Source organism: Alosa alosa, chromosome 12, assembly GCF_017589495.1.
Source record: "Alosa alosa isolate M-15738 ecotype Scorff River chromosome 12, AALO_Geno_1.1, whole genome shotgun sequence".
Lineage (NCBI taxonomy): Eukaryota > Metazoa > Chordata > Actinopteri > Clupeiformes > Clupeidae > Alosa > Alosa alosa.
This window is the reverse complement of record NC_063200.1, coordinates 21,563,532-21,586,688: the sequence shown is the minus strand read 5'-3', so window position 1 is coordinate 21,586,688 and position 23,157 is coordinate 21,563,532. Positions and strand designations below refer to the sequence as shown.

The 23,157-nt window shown below is 39.7% G+C and overlaps 1 protein-coding gene across 4 annotated transcripts; it reads left to right on the top strand.

Moving 5' to 3' along the window:
• Nucleotides 1-614: 614 nt before the first annotated feature.
• Nucleotides 615-21,265, top strand: LOC125304961. 4 transcript variants are annotated; one of them, XM_048259527.1, is made up of 19 exons: nucleotides 615-829; nucleotides 909-962; nucleotides 1,054-1,115; nucleotides 1,318-1,383; nucleotides 8,126-8,158; nucleotides 8,512-8,778; nucleotides 8,924-8,957; nucleotides 10,269-10,467; nucleotides 13,287-13,436; nucleotides 13,749-13,923; nucleotides 14,063-14,163; nucleotides 14,453-14,711; nucleotides 16,226-16,264; nucleotides 16,546-16,588; nucleotides 16,898-17,102; nucleotides 18,975-19,124; nucleotides 19,256-19,427; nucleotides 20,675-20,775; nucleotides 20,984-21,265. In XM_048259527.1, the coding sequence occupies exons 5-19, from the start codon at nucleotides 8,134-8,136 to the stop codon at nucleotides 21,149-21,151; spliced, it is 2,088 nt and encodes a 695-aa protein (XP_048115484.1). In that variant the 5' UTR covers nucleotides 615-829; nucleotides 909-962; nucleotides 1,054-1,115; nucleotides 1,318-1,383; nucleotides 8,126-8,133; the 3' UTR covers nucleotides 21,152-21,265. The 4 variants fall into 4 exon arrangements, with proteins under 4 accessions (XP_048115484.1, XP_048115487.1, XP_048115485.1 ...); XM_048259530.1 differs by having other exon boundaries at nucleotides 1,054-1,383; nucleotides 16,549-16,588; XM_048259528.1 differs by lacking the exons at nucleotides 615-829; nucleotides 909-962; nucleotides 1,054-1,115; nucleotides 1,318-1,383 and adding an exon at nucleotides 7,100-7,294.
• The last annotated feature ends 1,892 nt before the right edge of the window (nucleotides 21,266-23,157 follow it).

Genomic DNA, 23,157 nt, shown 5'->3' with positions numbered 1-23,157 from the left:
TTCTGTTGACAGACATTGTGACTGTATTAAGAAAGCACAGGCTTTTGCAGCATTATGCAAATGATAAATTACCAATATACAGTAAAACACCCCTTTGTCAGAGCTGTGTACCACTGTACATCTTCCTGACTGTCAGGTCACAAACAGTTAAGTTAGACAGACTATGACAACTACCGGTAGTTATGGCAGCTAGTTCAGCACATTTGCATGTAATGACACAAGCAATGAAATAAGGCTGATTTGTTTTATGGGGTAGGTCGATGACTATTCAACAGGGAACCAGAATTATGTATTTTGACCAACATGACATCATTAAAAACACAGCAGACATTTAAAATCAGTTGCATGTATGTAGCCTACTACAGTTTTTCTCGATTGCTTTTACCTGCTTAAGTAAACTGGAACCCACTTGATCTTCATGACTACATTCTTTGCACAGCAGAAGTCATCTCTTGCGAATGTGTTCACACATTTTCATTGGGTTCACACATTTCTCACACCCTTTTGCAAAACAGTTAACACAGGTGTCATTCAAAAGCCCTCAACTCTTGGTTTTCCCATGCTAAACAAAAGGAAAACATCTTTTCACAGGTGGTATAGATTCCATGTGTAACCGGCAGACTAACTGCTGTACCAAGTTTGTCCTCCTGTTCTCACCGTAGCTCCTCTCCTATCGGTCACGCCCTCCAGTTAGCTTGCAGGTGGCTATGTACTCATTAGCGTCAATGGCACTTTCTATAAGACCGGCACCGGAGGTGGGCTAGTAAGTGATCCCTAGGCTCCGTACGTCCTCCCTACACTGTGTTCGCTGTGCTGTCACCTATGAAAGGTATGTGCCAATGCTCCCTTTTCACGGCAAACATGTTATTTTAGCCAGCTGTTTTTAAAGTGCAACTGTTTGACAACAGGTATTTGGCTGTGTACCAGACGCTTCCGGGTAGTGTTTTGTTGATCTACCGAAGGTATTTACAAGCACTACACCGTAGATGATTGAACTGTATGGTCCTTTTGTAAATGCCTTCACGCACATTCACAGCATTGTCTTTAACGTAGGTCTTGACTGAAAAGACGCCGTGTACGCGCAGGTTGCACTTTCAATTGGGAGATGCGTTAAGGTAACATTGGCTGTATATCTCAGTAAGGTTTGCCATGTAATATGTGTGTGTGCATGTGTACATATGTATGTTTATATGCATGTTTACAGTAACTGGATCTACTATAATGTGTCATGTTTCGCTGTAAGTCCTTGTGATTTAACTAGCCAATAACCTTTTATTATGTTGTATGTGAGCTATGCTTGTGTGTGATTTTATGTAGGTTTGCGTACTGGAGAGATACCAGGGAGTCCCATTTCCATTCATGTTGAGTGCTGTATTCCTAGAGGTAAAAGGAAACCGTGTTGTATTGTATCTGTATTGGTTTAGGCTGTATTTACCATAAACAATGGATTTTAACTGTATTTGTTTACTCCTTTAGAAAGATTGCCACTGCTGCTTTGCCTCCTGTAGATTTAAGTAATTGTAGCTCTTGCCTCATTTTGTTTTCTTTTGTTTTGTTTGTCCGATTGATTTGGCCTAAACATAGGCGTGGCTGGTTTCATTTATTTGCCCTCCGTCGTGGTGTGTCGGCAACAGGTGTGGTATTGGCTGCCCCAGTATTTTGCTGCGGTAATGTGTGATGGTAGTAATGCTAACATCTAGCTTTCTTGACCCAGCCAGTTATTGCCAATAGCAACCATATCTTCCCTTCTCCCCTCCAGAGAAACAGAGTGTTGCAGCTGTTCCGCGGGGCAGGTCGCCGGATCTGAGTCCTCCTCTTCGTGTACTTCACACAGTATTTGTAGTGGTAACGTGCACCTCACTATTTGCAGTGATCACTCTTTGTAGTACCTGTGCCTATGCGAGCGTGTGTGTGTCTGTGAATAGGCAACAGAATCCGCAGCACGGGTGGTGTGTCGGTCTCACTCCTCTTCCAGGACAGGTAACCGCTCCCGAACAGCTGATCAAATTAACCCTACTTGATTACATGTAATATTCCTGGTGGCAGCCACTACCTTCCTCTTGCTGGCCTATTGGGCCTAATATGTACTGCACTCCATCCTGAGAATCAAACCCAAGACTGACTTTTTAACTAAATTGCTTGTGAATAAATTTTTTATTTTTTCATTGAAATACCACGTCTCTGTCATTACTGGCTTATCTGTGTGCGAGAACCCTCTTGTCTAAATCAAGGTGTTGGAGGTCTAGCTAAAATACATCTTGGTGTGAAAGGCCCCAAGTGGCGTAGTCGAGCACTCTATAGTCAAGACTCTTGTCATCTGACTCCCGTGGTCACACATGCATAAGTCTGAATCTCTGATACACCTGTGTGAAACTCCTTTGCACAATTCTTCAATCAGCAATCATTCATTGCTACTAGATTGCTACTAGCTATCAACTATCAGCTATCAGGTATCAAAACGATCAAGAAAAACTGTAAAGCATGGCTATTTGTTAAAGATGGGGAGAAACTGTTTTAATGATGTGTAGCCTACAAGTGATAAGATGATATGGACTTTTGAACAAGCAGTTTTGAGAATTTAAATTCTTATCTGAGAAATGCACCAAAGCAAATAAGAGAAACTGTAATTGTATATGAATAAATACAATTCTAAACACAAACTGAACCAACACTTTTTAAAGTTTAAGATAAGTTATTCTAATGTGCCTTCTGGTTATTTACTTAGTGGGTGTGTGTGAAGTTAGCAGGCATTAAGACTTTCAGATAGCAAAATGTCAGTCCAGCAATGTTTAGGCTACTTTCTATCTCGACAAGTAGCCTAGGCCTAAAGTTATTCTCCATGGAAGACAAGTCCAACCATCCTCTTCTTGCTTTGTTTTGTTGACCAATGTTGTTTTTCCAGTTGCAGCATTCATAGCCTAGAAATCTAGACGCACTCTATAGCGGCAGCAAATTGGCCTACATTTTACATTACACAAGCATTCCTTGCTTGACCAATAAAAACCGTAGCCTAAATTAAAAAAGTACAGAACGGTATATCGTGATAGACAGTCAGATTTATTAATGTCATGAAATATTACTTAAATAGGTCCAATTTGCTATTATCAACGAACGACAACTTCACGTAGACGTTTTCTGTGCGCTGCCATCATGACACACAGACTGATAATAAACAATGCTCAAGCGTTTATAGCAGCCTAGGCCTACTCGCTTTCCAATATCCACTTTCGTTTTCACGGAATTGCGGTCAGTCACGGTAGTAGCCTACTAGTAGTAGTAGGCCTAACTATAATGTAGATATTCACATTAAGAACGTAAGGTAGGGTCGTTCTCGGCTTATATCCTTCAACTGTGAGGTCTCGCTTAATTTGCTGGGTAGCCTAAGTGGATCGAAAGTGTTTTCTTGAGAATGGCATGCTAGTCTGTGAAAACATTTGTCAGGAAATTGTGGATAGTCCAGCCGTCAATACAGCCACTGGAAGGATTAAATACATCCAAGGAATCAGCTCAAGACAGTAGGCTACTTGACAAGCTGTCAAGGCCAGATAGTGGGAAAGGGTGGCATTAAGCTGTCAGGTGCAGATAGTGGGAAGAAGTGGGCAATGCCAACTACCGGTCTGGCCTCCTAAATTGGTTGATTTTATTCTGCCTTTTCAATGAGCCATGGCAACTTTTCTTTTCAATTTAACATAATATTTAATATGATATTCAACATAATAATATTTATTATTCAATATTTTATTCAATGGACCTACAGGAAGATTTAGCAGCACAGCTCTAGCTCTGTCTCTCTATGCAAAAGACACATTTTGGCCCACACATAAATGCTCAAATGTTCTGTCTAACTCTATAACCTACACTAACCTTCTTTGACAGCAAGTGCACTGTATTTCACAGAGAAATTATTGCATGACTGTGACAATGACTGCTGGGAATGAGCTTACGGCCACATTACTAAGTCTAAACTATCTTGGTTATCTGGCTGTCTACATTTAGGCCTACTGACTTAGATAATAGAAGAGATTATGGGCACTATCATGACATTCTAAAGTGCATCGTCACTCGTCAAAAGTCTATTCAAATTAAGTAGGATGTCCAGTTCACATTGGGAGGGGTTTCGCTATCAAAAGTGGAGCGCATGGCGTAACAAGGTGTTCCTAGGTCTTTTAATCAGTCATATGGGTGTGTTTGGGCCGTAACATCATTTTAAACCAATGAGAATGACATCTGTCATTCCCTTTAATGGCGCAACGCGCGATATGTCAAATAAATGCATCGGTATTTTGGCATTCAAAGGCGCATTTGAAGGAGGCTGCTTGCAAGACCGTATAGAATAGTCATTCTTAAACCATGCTTTACTAAAACCTAGCATAGCCTTCACGCATTTGCACTCGTCTATTTGAACTCATTGGCAAAGTGAAACTAACTTCACCAAGGAGTCAGTCAACGACAAGACAGTTATATGCAGTTACTTTCACTGACTGACAATGGGTTACCACCGAAAACATAGGCTGGAAAAAGCAACACTTACCCTAATATTGCTCAAATGACTGAATTAAACAACATTTATCTTGCAGAGGAGTTGCTTATATCTCGTGACAGTGCATCTTCAGCTTTGCACCTTATGTGTCTCGCCTCTCCCAATCACTTTTAACAGCCATTACCAATTTGCAAATGATGGTGAATAACTACTCATCATGAGATGTACAGTATTTCGTAATATCTTTTTTCTAATTATGTTTCCCATTGTAATCGTGCAATTTGTAATGCTTTGCATGGACGTGCGCTGGTGTGCGTTCATGAATGATAGAAGGATGGTGCGTGCACCTGCCAATATGACTGTTGACATGCGCTCTTAAAATAGCATATGAACAACTCGCCATTGACTTCTGACCAGGTTTAGGTGGTGTATAATAGCGATTTTTAGACAACGCGCTAGGACCCTCCCTAGGTTGTTAATTGCCACACCCCTGGACGCAATGCTTAAAAAATAAACGTGCAAAATACCGAATTCAATTTGCGCGGGTGAAAAACGAACTTTACGCCATGCGCTGGTGCCCGAAATACAGCCCTGAGTCACTGTGCCTCCTTTTGTCTAGCCTTGATAACAAAAGAAAATGCAGAAAATAATGTAGCCTATTGTTGTTGCACTGTTGTGGTCATTACTATTATTATTATTATTATTATTTATTATTGAAAATCATAGACAAGCAAACATGACACTGTATCCACACAAAATCACATCCACAAAGTCAAGGATAACAGTACAGGGGCTCGATTAACAATTACATTAAACACAGACAGAGAAACAAAGTGCAGGGCTCTTTCATTCTTTACAAAACGCAAGATCTACACAAAATATAAAAATTTTCCCAATGTATACATGGGGGCGGGCAGTCCTAAAGTAAGAACATTCCCAATATAGCTGCAAGCAGCAATGAGGGGGCCAAGCAGATAGGCCGGAGTAACCATGGCAACGAAATGCTGTTAGCTCAATGCTGCAATCAGACGCATGGCCATAAGATGTCAAAGCAAGTTTCCGCCTAGCACGCGTCAAAAGTTACAAGGCAAAATGCATTTTTGCTAATTGCAGTGACCCTAGAGGTCAAAGGTCACAACATTTCTTCGGCATTCACCTGATGGGGTCATGAGTCCATGTACCAAGTTTGGTTTTGATACATGCAACGATTGCTGAGATATGAGCTCACTTCCTGTTTGGCGGCCAGCCACAAATTTCGATTGGATGTGACGGGCTTAGCGCTTCTATCAATTGTTACAGAAATAAATGAAGTGACAAGGCATGGTCTGAAGATGGTCTGTGCCAATTTTGGTGAAGATCAGATGAAATTTGTGACCTGTCTTGAAATTGTTGGTGTTTTTGATCAAATCAAATATGGCGGCCGAATAAATTATATTGATGTGACAAGTTGCCCTCAGTTGACCTAAAGACCTTTCACAGTATTACCAGACACCACTAGTACTATTCACCCCTTGCAAGTGACGTCACGTTTTGTTCGTGCCACAGCAAAATAGCCTAGTGGACGGCAAGAACACGAATCAAATCAATGGGTTGTAATGGGACATATCGCACAGCTAGGAGATTATAGTGAGATTTAACCGTAGTAATGCCCCTTCCGACTGTTGGCTTATTGTTTGGAATACAACAACATCCCATGTTCTTGCATAGATATATTTTGGTTTGTTTTCTTTGTGTTTCGGGAGTATTTCAACCACAATTGCATGCTTATCTCCTCAGTGTATGAAGCACAGCAGCAGTTGCTATAGCAGATAGCACTTAGGCAAAGTCTTTGGCAAGATCTGAATGTAAACAGATAATACCGTTCAAGTTTTTTTTAAAATTTCCTATTTATTTCAATTCTTTAACTTAAGACATGTAAGAAGTAAGTTTATTCGCTGGGCAACGTACAAACTGACGAGTTACATTAGCCCTAGCACTATGAGCTATACACGTTAGCTAGAATAGCTGGCTTCTAAGTGTGGCAGCTAGTTATTATTTCATGTTCTGGTATGACATTCTTAACGTTTTGACTATGTTACAACTGATAAAAGCAAGACAAATAAAGTAACCAAATCGCTTTGCAATAGTCCAGAAATACTTATGGGTGTTCATTTACCATAATGTTAATTACAGTAGCCTAACGTAACGTTATCTCCCCTTGCTGTTACCACCAGTTTTAATAACTTTACATTTGCGATCATGACCCATTTCATCTAACAACACCACTGGCATCTTCTTTGACTATCAGACCCCAAACAGCAATACATTGAACTACAAAGATGTTATAGTAATGGTGTTCAGTTCATCATAATCTTTATGACATAATGTAATTTGCCGTCCGTCTCCCATCTTTTTGCCGTCCAGCATGGAGCCGTCACGTGACTTAAGTCACGTGTCTGCAAGGGGTGAATTTAATTCTAAGCACAGCAGCAGCTACAGGCCAAAAGGCATGTTTGTGAATTACAGCGCCCCCTAGAGGTCAAAGGTCACCATTCAAGGGTTGCTGAGATATGAGGTCACTTCCTGTTTGGCGGCTTCGCCGCAAATTTTGATTGGCTTTTACGGGCGAACGGTAATACTTCCGAAGTCTCCTTTCACTTTCAGTTTCGATTTCTCATAAAAAGGGGAAGGGGCATTGCTTTGCCGAGTAGATTGCATTTTGCGACACACCTGTTTTGGACTCAAGGTCCATTTTACAATAGGCTACTTGCCCAGACCATAGCCTATACACACGTCTGCTGTAAAACGCTGACAGTGGACGACCGAGGCATAAAGGTGGGTGGCTGACTCGTAGGGAGAGAGTAGGCTAAGCAAGGCGTGTTTGATATTATTTTTACGCTTAAGGTCAGTGTTACATTTAGTGTCCTTTTTAAGATGCTGTTAACACTAAATCGAGTGGTGGGCTAACTGGGCGTTAAATTTGAATGTGTTATGCTATTGCAACAATGCAAATCGAAGTTGATCTCCCTGGAGTTTGTTGAGGAAAAAATCTGTACTAAATAATGCAATGGTAAGCGATACGCTACAGTAATTTGCCGCATTTTAAGGTGTGTTTATACTAGCTAGTTTTGGTGTCATCTTCATTCTTTTTGATGGTAGACTACTCTTTGAGCATTGCGTTCACATGTTCCGTGATCTCACTTCCAATTGCGAATCTGTAGGCTACAATTTAGCCAGATCGTCAAAAGGCACATTCATTCAAGGTTTGCAGCCGACTGTTCTGTTAGTAGCCTATATCTGAATGGCATATAGGTAACCCTGTAGTTGTACAAAACGTGTAGGATAAAAACATCTCAGGGGTTCGTGTTTCTTATTTCCGGAATAAATTCTTCTTTCACTTTAAGAACAGCGGTTTTCAACCAGTAGCCTAGTCCGTGGCCCACTGGTGGTCTATGAAGGTGTTACGGGTGGTTCATGACCATGCATTAAATAATATGTTCACTTTGGGAATCACTTGGCCTATTTTTATTTAACGCTGGTCCTTAGGTTGCTGGGTCAGAACAGTGGTCCTTGGGATCACAATCAGATGCTTAACCTATTGCTTTAAATAATGTGTGTTGAGTTTGTTTAACATTCTAAAGCAATGACATTTTTCCATCTTCACAGAATTAGTCATGGGAGGATCCAGTACAAAACCAGGTATGATATCAAGATCGATAAACCTTAATTGGACGAATTTGCCTGGAAACATTAAAGCATCACATTTCTCTCAAACAAAATATGACAAATTAATACAACTGAATTATTTGGAAATGTAGCACAGATTAAGATGTTATTTTGTAGCATTTTGAAGGCTATAGTAGGCTACTTTATATATTAGTTTTAGATATGGTTATGGTGCTTAGCAAATGCTTTTATCCAGTGCTTACACCATCAAAAATAACAATCAGAAGCAGAAGCATAAACTGATTTCAGTCACCTGACCGAATAGTTGAGAACCAGTTGAATATTTTCAGCTTCCAATGTAAGAATCTGACTTTCTTGTCCCCCAGAGTTTACATCAAACATAAATAACAAGAGAGTGAAAAATGGGGAGAGCATTGAGTTCAACTGTGAGGCCAACCTTGAGGACATTGAAGTCAAATGGACAAAGGATGGACAGAGGTTGTACCGTGGCGGTAGAATCAGTATCAGCAAGAGTGGGACAAATTTAAAACTGACGATCACTGGTGCCAAGGAGGAAGATGAGGGCAAGTACACTGTGACGATCAGCAAGGACTTCGAGAGTACCACTAAATCTGCCAATGTCACCGTGCTTGGTATGTTAGGAGACAAGACACTCAATTTGTAATGAATACATCTTATATCAATCACATCATGTTTATGGCATTATTTAGTCTAGCCTCAATTTCTATATGAGTGTATATGAGTCCTACTAGATGTAACATTGTGTGTTTTTTACAGAGTATGACCGGAGGTGGCGGTTCATAGAATGGGGGTAAATGCCAGCTTCTTCCTCATTTGTTTTTGTTAGTTTACTGATACTTGGCATCACAATGCATTTGGTACTGAGTGCTAAACATTGAATATCAGGCTAAACACTAAATCACTGAAGTCTTCAGGAATATTCGTCAGCACACCAGGGGTGTCTTCCATGTAGGTGGTTAAGTTGTTTAGTTTGGATATTGAAGCCCCGGGCTACAGTATTCTATTATCAGGTTTACAACTTCCTCTAGGTTATCTTGCCACTTCACATCATGCTGACTTGAATTATTACTGCCGGGTCATTCAGTGTCAAATAAGACGGAATCCAGGAAAATGCTTGCCTCACTGTCTCAGATTAATCAGATCAATATTTTGTCTGCAAATATTGCCAATATTTTAGGGTCTCTACATAGGATATGAAGATATTATAGGGGTACTTCGGTCTAACAACCTAGGGTCTATTTTTGGATGATAACAAGTGCACATTTTCATTTGGGAACAAAAACTACATCAATCAGTGCAGTTTTGAGTAAGACCGGAAAGTGCATACAACTTAATTAGATATAGCATAGCCTTTAGGAGCAACTTTGCTGCATCAAATAAAACCACTCTTTCAAAGGTGCCATGTGTAAGAATTGAGGTAAAAATATCCAAAAAAATGAGCTACACGCATCAAAAGAATGAGAAGAAATAAGGGCGATGATGTCAGGGCGATGATGTAAAAAAATGACAAGGTATAGTGCTGTAGAGAGATCAACCTGAATTAGCATGCTAAATTACTAGCCACAGCCCGACAGGTGTCATAATACCAGTTTTGGCCATGGGAGGCGGTATGCGGGCAACATAACCGCCAGCCAAACTGCAATACCAAATAACTCGCGCGGCTTTTGGGCGTACTTGAACCAAAGAGTATACACCTGTCGGGCTGTGGCTAGTAATTTAGCATGCTAATTCTCTGCAGCACTATACCTTGTCATTTTTTCACTATGCCTTGTCAACCTTAACCCTAACCCTAACCCTTTTTGGATATTTTTACCTCAATTCTTACACATGGCACCTTTAAGTCATTCACTAGGCATAGGATTTAAAATATTTTATATTCATGATATAGACAAGGGTTGAAGAAAATCTGAAATGATGCAGGAACAACATTATCTGATTTGACACGGAATGACTCTGACATCTTTTGAGGACTGGAATTGTCCTCAGTTGCCACTTGCATAATATTGAAGGATTTATGTGCAAATCTTAAATGGTCCTATGGTATAATTATAAATAAGTGCTAAAACATTGCCTTAGAGCTATTTTCTGTTACTTCTTACAGGGTAAATGTGAATATCAAGCACAGCTTACAGGACCTGACATTCAGAAACCCACAGGTCAAATACCTCCGCATCCTGCTGCATGGGCCTGTGGGGTCTGGGAAGTCCAGCATCATCAACTCCATCAACAGCATCTTCCAAGACAAAGTTAAAGTGGGGGCACTGGCAGCTGCTGTATCTGGCAGCACTTTCACAAAAACTGTGAGTAAATGGCAATTAGTGAGTGTTGAGTTGTTTTCACTGTCGGTGGTGGAAGAACAGTTGGCCCGGGTTTAATATTCAACATTGTGAGTGTAGTAATGTGTCCAAGCGGGTGGTGAGACTCAGGCAAGGAAATTCAAGTTGATGTAATTTCCTTTTTTTTATTTTTTTATTAGTATTAATATTAAGCTACCGGCAGGTTTAGGCAACAGACAAAACAGGAAACATTAAACAAAAACACTGATACAAAAAGGAAAACAAACACCGGGACAATGCCCACTAGGGTCTATGCCTACCTCAGAGGCCTTTCAGCAGGACCTCTCACTCCTGAGGAGGAATCCTCCCCCCTGACTGCGCTATGCAGACACCATTTAAAACACTGGACTAAACCATGCATAGCAACAATCATCATCAATATTACCACTCTAAACACACCGTGCGTTCCCACGTCTGGGCGCGAAAGATGCACAGAAAAGTGTCCCTTGCCCAATACTCCAGTTTGCACCCCTGCACCCAGAAAGCAACTGAAGCACCGCGAACAGGCAAGTACATACACACAATCATACATACACTCGGACAAAGCACTTCCATCTCCCAGCTAGTAAGCATTGATGTTATAATGCGCGGTTTTAGAGAACGCTTACATTACTGATAAATAGATACGCTTCAACCTCTATACCGCATATCGCGGCTTTGATTCCCTGTATGTTTAACTTAAAACCAATTTCTAGTTTAACTTAACCCCCGTCTTGACACGCCTCAGGTCTGTACCATTCACAACATGTTATCAAACAAATCAACATCGCAACATGATTTTATAGCGCCGTCTTTGTGCAAATGTTTGTATAGTCATTGTTCCCGTTGCGGCGGGAAAGCCGCCTTGTCACAGTGAGCCTCTGTCATTTTGTATTAAAGTGCCTACTATCTCCCAACCCCTTTTAAAAGTATAAATCAGCACTCTTTTGGTTTACAGTTTTTCTCAGTCGCTTTGGTGCTTTTCTCAGATCAGAATGAAAATTCTCATAACTATTAGTTCAACCTCCACAACATTTAGTCATTTGTGCACATCATAGTAGCAATTTCTCCTTCCTCTGAACAAATTGCAAATGCTTTTGGATATGTATCAGTTGCTTTGTCATGTAAGTCAAAATGAACTATATTATGGATGCTGAATAGTCGTTCCCAATAAAACTAATAGTCTTCATTTCATTGCTTGAGTCATTACATACAAAATTGGTGAACTAGTTATATACAAATTATGTCACAATGCTGTAGAATTGCAAAGAGCATATACAGTAAAACTGTGAAATGTACATATTCAGTGTCTTGTACTCACTTACTCTCTTAACTCCAGCAATTTCTAACTTTACTGTAGTTTTCAAATGGCTGTACAAGTATAGTGCTGTCTTGAGTATATTCAGGTAGTGTCACCGAGTTCTGACCTTTTTTTGCATGGAAAAACACTGAGAGAATAAACTGCCATAATGAAAACATGACAAAGCCATTTGACTATCTTGTTCATAAACGATGGTGTCAAGACTACTCATTTTGATGACACTGGCAGTTTCATTGACATAAATACTTGCTTTTGAGGAATGGACTATCCATTTTGAGCAAGTGACGTGCTTTTGCAGGTTTTGCAGTTTGCACTACCGGTAATTGTTTTGAGAAATGCACTAACCACTGTGCAAATGTTAATAGTGATGTGAGAAAAGCACCAAAGCGAATGAGAAAAAACTGTAATTCAGTGAGATTTTCCTCACCTTTCACTTAGCTGTCTGTCCAGTGTGTGCGCTCAAAAAAAAGAGGACAGGGACCGAGTAGCTCGGAGCTATTCCTAACATTCTTCCGGCCAATCAACAATGTTTCCTCAGGTGCTCAGGGTCCAGTTTCCTGAAAGCATCGCAAGCCTATGTAGTTCATAAAGTCCCTCTTATAAAGTCCCTCTTGTAAATGTCTTCAATTTCCAGACCATTTTCCGAAACCATCGTTACTTAAGAACGTTGCGAAAACATTTATGTGTGATCCCAATTAGTCGTAGATGACTTAGACCATCCTAACATTACAGTAACTTCTCACTGAGGTCACCAGCAGGTCATACAGGGAAATTACAACGAATCAGCTTTTAGCTTGAAAAACATACACATACACATAGCATTTCATGCTCATAAAAATGTGATTAAAAAGGACACACTTGCTTTTAAATGATCAAAAGAGACATTGGCAGAATAGTTTCTGATTTCAAATGTATCTTTTCTAAAATAAAAAAGCTAAGAGCAGAGTAAGGATAATGTGGCTTAGTTTACACAATCTGTGCTGCAGCAAAATCAGTTGTAAGCCAATATTATTTACAAATTTCCTCGCTATCTTACTCAACCTCTTCCTGTGTATCATGTGTAGGCATACCAGGGGATGGTTATGTACAGATGTCAATGTTTTTCTATTTTTGTATTTAAGTCAATTAATATGTAGGTCCGAAGTTCAAACTGTGTTCAACTGTCACGTTACGTCACCTGATGTCAACTATTCATGTGGACAGCTCCTCTTAAGAGCAGTTCATGCGTGTTGACGCTACAAGCATGTTCGGGAAACATGGAAAAAGATCAATCTTAGAGAACATTCGTAAGTGCATACATCCATCGCTATTTGGAGACCAAGTTACTTACTGTATTTGCCCAGAAGGGAGGGGTGTATTAAATTGTATGTTGAGCTTAAACCTGTTGCAAGGGTCAAAGACTGCACCTCTTAACAATTAATATTGCTCGAAAAGAGATACATTTATTTGATTTTTTTGCTGTTTTTGTTGTATTGCCTTTCAGTTCAAAACCTATCAAATTAGAGACCAGCAAAACCGAGCTTTGCCAGTTGTCTTTAATGACATCATGGGTCTGGAGAAAGAAGATGATGAAGGTGTGCATCCTGATGACATCATCAGTGCCTTAAAAGGACATGTCAGAGATAATTACAAGGTATGCACACACACACATTAAAACAACTATAAATAATGATACACATTCTTTGACTAGTTCTGCATGTATGTTAGTGCAATGAATGATCAGCACAGATTTCCACATACATGTGAACACACACACACACACACACACACACACACACACACACACACACACACACACACACACACACACACACACACACACACACACACACACACACACACACACACACAGACACATGCTGTCCTGCAGACCCGCAAACCAGCACACACACACACACCAAACAAACAATAACTGAGTGCATGTTGCTTGCTGTGGTTTGCTCAGTTTAACTCTAGATGCCCACTGTCTGAAAGAGACCCAAAATACCACAACCACAGACCAACTGTGGATAAAAAGGTTCACTGCTTGGTCAGTGTGCTCCAAGCTGATAAAATCACCCTGATGGACAATTACGTTATTAACAAAATGCAGGATATCAGAAAGCATGCAAGTGAAATGGGTAAGATCCCCTGTTTATATACTTCTCTCATAGGATGGCAAAAATGTTCTGTTTTTAAAATGTCTTAAATTAAAATGATTAGTATATTAATTTGAGAAATATTGTCATGTGTACCTGTGTGGGTATGTTGCATCTACAGGGATTCCTCAGGTGGTTTTTATGACCTGTGTGGACTTGGCCTGTCCTCTCGTTAAGAATGACCTGCAGCGCATCTACTCAAGCAAACACATAAAGCAGAAAGTATGTTTTTGTGGTTGAGTGTTTATATACATACAGTATACTGTATATCTATAAATGTATGTGTGTGTGTGAGAGAGAGAAATCAAGAGAATATGTGCAGCTGCATGCATATGTGTGTTTATTTTATAACTGATCTAAGACCTGCATGATTATATCTATAGATTATATTGTTATATTGTTGACTGTTTTGTATTCAGGCATTGTTTATCCATCATGCTCTCGTTATGTGCTCTGTTTTTTTTATTTAAACTGACAAATAGAATGTGTGTGTGTGTGTGTGTGTGTTTAGATGCAAGAGTGCAGTAACAGGCTTGGGGTCCCCATGAACTGCATCTTCCCAGTGAAAAACTACCACGAGGAGAACAAACTGGACAGTAACATGGACAGTTTGATACTGGATGCTCTGAAGCACACTGTGAGCTTCGCTTGTGACTATGTGGATAGCCTGGAGACACACATCCAGCCTCTAGAGACACACACACAGCAGTCAGAGTCAGAGGAGCCATCAGAGCCATCAGCTGATGAGCAGTCCGAGGACTCGTGTTCTGGTAAGTCTGTTGCGGTGAAGATACTGTACATACATACATCTATTCGAGTTTCATTTCGGTGTAATTTTACAAGGACAGGAAACAAATTGAAGATGCATACACAGTCACACACCTATTCCATTTTCGTTTTGGTGTAATTTTGCAGGTACAGGGAACACACATTTTGTAATAGAAAGCCTTTCTGATTGAGGGAAATTCAAGGGATGGAGATAAGAGGGGTCGGTCATGGTAAATTGTGTTAGGTTGTTAATGGTGTTAGGAGAGGAGGAACTCTCGGAAGAACTGGGTCTTCAAGAGGTTTTTGAAGATAGAGATAGACGGCTCTGGTAAAAGACCATATAGTGTCACCGCATTCTGGATCAGTGTAATTTTACAGGCTGGGAGACTTTGGCTGTGTCCGAAACTAAAAAAAAAAAATCATTATTTTTCATTTGGATATCTAACAGGGGAGCTAGGCATCGAGGCATGTCCGAATCAAATATTTCTATGAAATGCTGCCGAATATTGAAGGCAGCGTAGATGTGTCCCTCATGCTGCCTTCGAAGTCCAAATTTCTATTTAATTGTGATCAGCTGTTGCTGCAGTCGAACTTTATGTTATTCTGCTTTCTGTATCCTGGCAACGGTGTTCTGTGTCGCTATCTTGCTAGGCTGTCCGAAACAAAGTTCATAGCTGGTACCTTGATGCCTGCTACGGCAAGTGACTTGTTAGAGAGCTGAAGGCAGCGAGACAGCAGACACCTGCCTTTTGTTCTGGACAGACCCTTGGTTAAAGGTTGTATCAGCAATAGCGGGGATACGTCACTTCTGTTGATGTTCAAACAAAACAGAGAGCTAGCTCGCTACTCCCTCCCCCTCCCTCCCGTGCAATTAAAACTCCTAAACGTGCATCTCGTCGGTTATTGGTTGAAACACTTTATTTTGCCTTTGAGTGGGCTGCCAACCCTTGTTGGTAGCAATTGTTTTTGTGTACAGATCTCGGAGCCTAGGGTGCCTACAGAGATGCGTTTTTTACAGCCTGCTTATGGGGCAGACAGCTAGCAGATCGTTAGGAAAGATTAGATGAATGTGATCATTTATGTTTGGGCCTTTTTTGTGCCTGGAATCGCTGATACAACCTTTAAGGCTTAATTAAGGCTGATTATCACATTGTCCTCTTGATTATCACATTGTCCTGAGAATGTGCTTTGATTTGATTCTTTGATACCATTATGTGCATATATGTTCATGTTTCAGGGGTTTGTGCGTGTGATCTGTGATTTGTGTATTTTAGCACTGCAAACATTTTTGTGTCTTTTTGCAGAGAGCCTTCAGGATGAGATGGATTCTTTAAACTGGCAAATGTGTGCTCTCAATGATGGCTGTTGTTTTTTGTTTTGTTTTTGGAGTTGTAATAGTTTGTGTCTGTATGTCTCTTGTCTGGTTGTTTGTCCAATATTAGTCAATGTGTACGTTTATGCTGTTGTGTGGTATATGTGTGCTCTCAATGATGACTGTTTTTTTTTTTTGTCTCAGGAGTTGTAATGGACTTGAACCCTGTTTTAACATCTACTGGTGAGTGTCTACACACACACACACACACACACACACACACACACACACACACACACACACACAAGCTGAAACGGAAATTGGCAGTGTAGTGTGTTATGTGTGTAGCACTTGTGTGTCGGCTGTTTTGCTCACTGCTCTGCCGTCCTGTCCTCAAAAGAGTTGACAGTTTGTGTGTGTGTGTGTGTGTGTGTGTGTGTGTGTGTGTGTGTGTGTGGGTGTGTGTGTGTGTTTGTAAGTGTGTGTCTGTTTGTATCTGAATATGTTGTGTTTGTGATACTCAGCAGATAGAGAATTCGACCTTGAATGGCGGAAAATAAACTGGGAGTAAGTTATTTTTATCTTGTTTTTCTTTTCAATGAGGATGATAATGATGATGACGAGGATGTTGATGGTAGTATTGGTAGTGATGAAGGCAGTGGTTGTAAATGTGACCATCACCATATCATGTGTAAATTAAATGTGTACTTAAATACTGCAATTAATAATTGTAATAACCTGGATAAGGACAGTGTATCAATGAAAGATGATTATGTCTGGTCAATGATGAATGTGTTTAGTAAAATCTTCAACACAGTTTTACGTAATAAGTGTCAGGGGTTCTTGAACTCTGCCTTTAATATCATCCACCTCTAGCATCGGCAGTAGAAACAGTATGGAAAAGAAACTGAGAGAATTCCATCTGCTGAATTCCGAACTCAAACACCTGCGTATCCTGCTGCACGGGCCGGTGGGAGCTGGGAAGTCCAGCTTCATCAACTCCATCAACAGTGTCTTTCAGGGCCAGATCTGTGCAGGGGCTCTGGTTGCTGCAGAGTCTGGCATCAGTTTCACCAAAAAGGTGAGAGTAAGCCAGATGGAGAGTCTCAAAATAGGTGACAAACTTGTTACCGTATTGGCCCGAATATAAGACAACCCTGAATATAAGACGACCCCCCTTTTCAGGACTGATTTTTTGAGAAAAAATAAAATAGAAGCAGATTTCTGAAGACCAAATCTTGTTTTATTTAGAACATTACCTTTTTAAATGCTGGTGACACACAATGTGTTTTATGTTAATGAATGACTTAGTATTTTTTATAATGCCATGAAAGTGCAAAAGATAAACTGTGGTATTATGGAAGAAAAGAAACATAGCCTCTTTCAATAACTGCATTAACCATACACAACTGTACAGTCTTAAACCAAGCAGTTTTAACACTGGCAGATGTTGGCATGTCAAAAAACACTGATATTCTGTGACGCAATGACAGTCCATTGCGACGCATCATTAAGGCTAGTTTTGAAGTCAGTGGGTGTGTTTAGTAGCCTAGAAATCTAGACGCACCCTAGCGGCGGCAAATTAATTTGCTCAGCCTGTACGTCTAGTATCAAACCCATAGGGATTTCTATTGGCTGACGCCGTGGACTTCATCCAATCACAGCGCTCTATTTTGTTAGAGAGTCTTAAAGGCGGGCTTAACAGGATAACGACAGTCCTGCGACGGTGAACAACAAGGAAGGTGGCTATATGGCTTAACGAAGAGCGGTTGTTTGAATCGGCGTTGGCGTCAACTTTGGAGGAGTTGGACTTGTGCTTTTCTTTGAAAGTTGAGCAACACAATGCACTTAAGTCATTCCTTTCGAAGAAGGATGTATTTGCTGTTTTGCCGACCCGGATCGGATATGGTCGTGAAGCGCTGGCCTATTGCATGCCTATGCAGTTTGAAAGACAATTCTCTGCCCGCCCCTTGGATTAAGCGAGGTGAATGGTTCGATTCCAGACTATACATTTCAATGATATAGGATGGCCCGCCAGGCTATGTGTTTAGCTCTTTAGCCATCTCAAAAGCCTTCAGATGTATGACAGCTCTGGTAATGGGCATTCCATCATCACGTTTTTCAGTCACATATTCACACACTCTCCTATCAATCTGTCGGAAACGCCCGCTTTTAGGACCACCGATTTTGATGATGACTGTTTGCATTTTTAACACAGTTTTTTCTGGGCTCGCCATCGCGTTAATCATCATATGATTTTAAAATTGCCATAATATATCTCAATTGTTGGTTAACTTGACCTAGCCTACTACTTTGTTTGAGGACTTTGTTTGAGGTGATCTCTTGGTCTCTCCATTATTCAGGCTCATTCGTGCCACTGTTGTGAAGGATGGCTCCCTTATTTCAAAACACTCGTTACAAAATATCAATACAGCGCCATCCACGGGTTTTCTGTCTTTTTTTTTTGTCTAGGCCTCGAATATAAGACAACCCCACTTTTTCCGACATATTTTGAGAAAAAAAACTCTATAGTCAGGCCAAAACGGTACTTGTCTTTAATTGCATTAATAAAGGGGCTATTTGGCAGAACCAGATTTTTTACAAATAATTTGAATAAGTATTTTTGAATACTTTTTTATTGCTGTTTTGGGTTATGTTTATCGCTTTTATTGATTCCAAAGTGATAAACATAACACCAACCTGGTGTTATATGGGCGGTGGTAGTGTAGCCTGAAGTTGTGGGTTCAATTCCCTGCTTCCACCGTTGTGTTCTTGAGCAAGGCACTTAACCCCAAGTTGCTCCAGGGTCAATGTAATCCCTTATAATATAGTTGACATATTATGTAGGTCACTTTGGACAACAGTGTCTGCTAAATGAATAAATGTTATATAATGAAATAAAATGTATTTCAAATGAAATAATTAATCATATATAAGTTTTGCTCCCTTTTAGTACAAAACACATAAATTCAGAAATGGGAATTCTGGACATCTGCCCTTCGTTGTAAATGACATAATGGGCCTTGAGAAAGGGAATTCTGTCGGAGCACACCCCAGTGACATCATCAATGCATTACAAGGCCATGTTAAAAACAATTACAAGGTATGTTTTACGCATCATTCTGAAAGAGTATGAATTTACTTTCTGTTGTCACAATAGGAGCTCAGACAAACTCACTCAGTTTGTTTATGCCTGAAAGGGGTCCGTATGTCACTCTCACCTTTCTCATATAGTTCAGTCAGGTTTCTCCACTGTCTGTGGGAGATGCTGACTACGTTGCCAGCCCCTCTATGAGCGACCGGGTACATTGTTTGGTCAGCGTGATCCCATTGGACAAGATCTCCATCATGGATGATGAGGTCATCAACAAGATGCAAGCTATCAGAGAGGCTGCCACTGACATGGGTAAGAACTACTGAAATAAAGTAGGGAGTACAGTAGGCCCACACTACAGTAAGCTTGAATTGAACACACACACACACACACACTCACACTCACACTCACACACACACACATACAGGTGCATCTACAAATTTGAATATCATGGAAATTCTTTCCTGTGATTTATTTCAAAAACAGAAACTTTCATATAATCTAGATTCAATAGACATACAATGAAATATTTCAAGCCTTTTTTGTTTTAATGTTGATTATTCTAATCTTGATGATTATGGTTTACAGCTAATCGAAATCAAAAATCTAGAAATCTCAAAATATTAGAGTTAAAAAATATTATACAGAACTGTCAATCTGAGATGAGCTCTAATCAGCTAATTGGGTCAAAACACCAGCAATAGTTTCCAGAGCCTTTAAACTCTTTGTCTAGGCAGGGAAATGGACTTTCCACAATATTCAAATTTTTTGAAATGCACCTGTATATTTTACAAATTGAACCATATACTGTAGAGGTTCTCAACCTTTTTTGGACCAAAATGCCAAGGTACGCCGACTTATGTTTACTGATTACGATGAATGACACACACATTATTATAGGCTATAAAAGCTGGGTGTTCATTTCCATATGCTCATAATTTATCCATACATAATGTTTATGATGCTGAGCACAAAAGAAAGGCAAATTAAGACATTCACAGATTGGGAAAGGACATTTGATTTAGTTGCTTGACTGGGGAAATGGTGCTGCCTAAGTTTTAAAAAGGCCTTACTCAGATTGGTCATTAAACATGATTATTTTTGCATCTAGATCTGACAAGTGAAAAAGTTGCTTAATGTAGCAACTGCAACATGTCAACCAACCACAACCATAGGTAGTAAACTATTGTGGAGAGCTTGCCTAAAAGGAGTTATGGGACGGATCTCAATTTCCTATCTTGAAATCAAACTGATAATGGTAGCCTAAGACCACGTTAAGAAAAGTTGGATATCCCTGACCACTTAAAACTGTTTTAAATTAACAAGATGTGGCATTCAAAAATACCTCTTGCCCATTTCATGAGCATGTACATTGAGCATTGGGTTCCTGAGCAATGGGTTCCTCAAAATCAAACGGAACACCTGACTTTACTTGACCAGAGCCACTGGTATACTGCATAATATTGTTGGCATATTAATACTAACACATTTTATATAGTGGTGAATGCTGTGAAAAACACATGTTGCAATTACACTTCCTCTATTGAACTTTACTGCAGATATTCCGCAAGCCATCATCATGACAATGGTGGATAAAGCCTGCCCAGTGGTGAAGGAAGATCTTAGGAAGATCTACTTCAGCAAGAGGATCAAGCAAAATGTATGTATATGTGCATTTTGAATTCTGAATTCTGACATAAAAGCCACTTCAGAATATGGTCTGCTAGTGTTTATAGTTTTTGTAAGGTAAATATTATTTAGTTTTAGATAAACATAGAGATTGAATGGGAAAGAGTGTTTCAATATCTGACAGACCCACCTTACGCCTGTGTGTGTGTGTGTGTGTGTGTGTACATTTTTGTGTTTAGATGCAAGAGTGCAGTAACCGACTTGGTGTCCCCATGAACTGCATCTTCCCAGTGAAAAACTACCATGAGGAAACAGACTTGGACCAGGAAATGGACTGCCTCATCTTAACTGCTTTGAGACATATTGTTCATTTCTCTCGTGAATATATAGATTCTCTAGATGATTAATGGACCTGTTGAAAGTCAATGTTGGTGACTGTTATGTCCTCAAGTAGTTATCTCATGTAGTAAACTGATATGTAGTCTCTTGTGTTACAGTAAAAAAAAAAACAATGAACAATATTTTATACAAATTGCTGTGTCTGTATTTCTGTTGATATTAGGCATCAGTGCATTGATCTATTATCATGGAGAGGGAAAGATAAGAGGCAGGCCTGACAAGCAATAAGACACACCAACACCCAGTTGTACTTCAAAGTTTATGACAGGAATCACCCAAGATATACAGTGCCTATAAAAAGAAGTGTTCAATCCCGTTTTTTTTACAATAATTAAAAAAGACTCTCTTTAATGTCAAATGTCTACAAAGTAATGTTAATTCATTAAAAATATATAATGTAAAATAAGTGGTTGCATAAATATTCACCCCCTCCTTAAAGTGACTGACCTAAATCAACAGCGGTCCAGCCAATACAGTAGGTGCTACTAGTCTCACAATTAGTGAAATAGAGATCGCCTGAGTGCAGTGAATGAGTATAGTATAGTAATATAAAGACACCTGTGTCTGGAAGGTCTAGTCACTGGTTAATCAGTATTCCTGGCTACAATTCCACCAAGACGACAAAAGAACACACAACAAAGATTGGGACCTAAAGAAGATGTAACTTGAAGGAGACAAATAAAGCTACACTCCTTGAAAGGTGCTGCATACACTGGCTTGCTAAGGGCACAAACAGACAGGATGTGGTTTTGAAAGTGACACTGTCACATGCCAAAAGGTTGCAAGACAATGTGGTAGAAACATGGAATCAGAAAAAAAGCATTTTTATCTTTTTTAACATTTTTATGAAAAATGACATGTCCAAAATGATTCATACCCTTTAAATAATCAATGGAAACATCTTTATTTGCCATCACAGTTCTCAAAAAAGATTGTTATAATACCTACCAACCCTCTTCATGTCTCCACAATGATTGTAGACTGCACCTTTTTAGCAGCATTTCCGGGTTTTGAGGCAGGAACGATTATTTGCCATCACTCTGGACTTGTGCTCATTTTTTATGGATTGAGGTCTGGACTCTGGCTGGGCCATTCTAAAATGTTAATATTGTTCTCTGTTAACCATTTCTTGCCTTGTTTGGCTGTATGTTTAGGATTATTGTGTGGTTTAATAGTCCAATGGGTGTGTTAACAAGATTAGCAGATTAGCGCATTCTGTTTTTATGTACATTTTACACAGTGTCACAACTTTTTGTGAAACGGTTTTATTTGCTTTATGTATAAGTGAAGGCATACACAAAATTTATTTTGTGGAACCAGTGACATTTTGTATGTTTTAGTGTCTGCCATGGGATCATCTCTTCCAAAACCAAGTATGTTACCTCAGAGGAAAAGGATGACGTATACATTTTATTACTTTATCATACAATGATACATTAATTGCACATTTTTTTCTTAAGATGTTGCTATATTAGCAAATTACTTGCAAGTGTTTTCCACACTGTATTAGGGGACGAAGGAGCTTGCGTTGTTATTTTATCACATATGGGGATTGTTCTTTTTCAGTCGAGTTCACTCCACATTAACAAGTAGGATGTCATTGACGTCATCAATCCAATCTCTAACCACCCTTTTCAGAGATTTCAAGGCCTGTGTGTAACCAGTAACCACCAACTGGGTAACTCACAGTGCATTCATGCATGAGAAAAACATATTTCCCTGTGAAAACATCATCGTTCATGTCTCCTCTTGTGGGAATAAGAGGTGGGAAACGGGGAAGATTGCTAACTGAGTTACCCAGTTTTGGGCTGGTCGTCACTTTTGTCATCACGTTGTAATTCATTTGTAGTAGCGTGGACTTTCATGTCCAACCATTTTAATGTGTACTTGGGAATTTCTTGTTTTTGTCACTTGAAAGCTGCATTTCCTTCTTTCACAAGCATCTTACACAAGATTTTTAAGGAAATACAGTTGTTTATTTATGATTGGTGACCATATGTTTTAACCTTTGTTA

What these genes read in the sequence shown, in the direction of transcription:
- LOC125304961 (XM_048259527.1), top strand. Translation starts at nt 8,134, where the DNA reads ATGGGAGGATCCAGTACAAAACCAG. An exon ending in TGGCGGTTCATAGAATGGGG is followed by an intron (nt 8,958 to 10,268) that starts GTAAATGCCAGC and finishes TACTTCTTACAG; the next exon opens with GGTAAATGTGAATATCAAGC. An exon ending in AGAGGCTGCCACTGACATGG is followed by an intron (nt 19,428 to 20,674) that starts GTAAGAACTACT and finishes ACTTTACTGCAG; the next exon opens with ATATTCCGCAAGCCATCATC.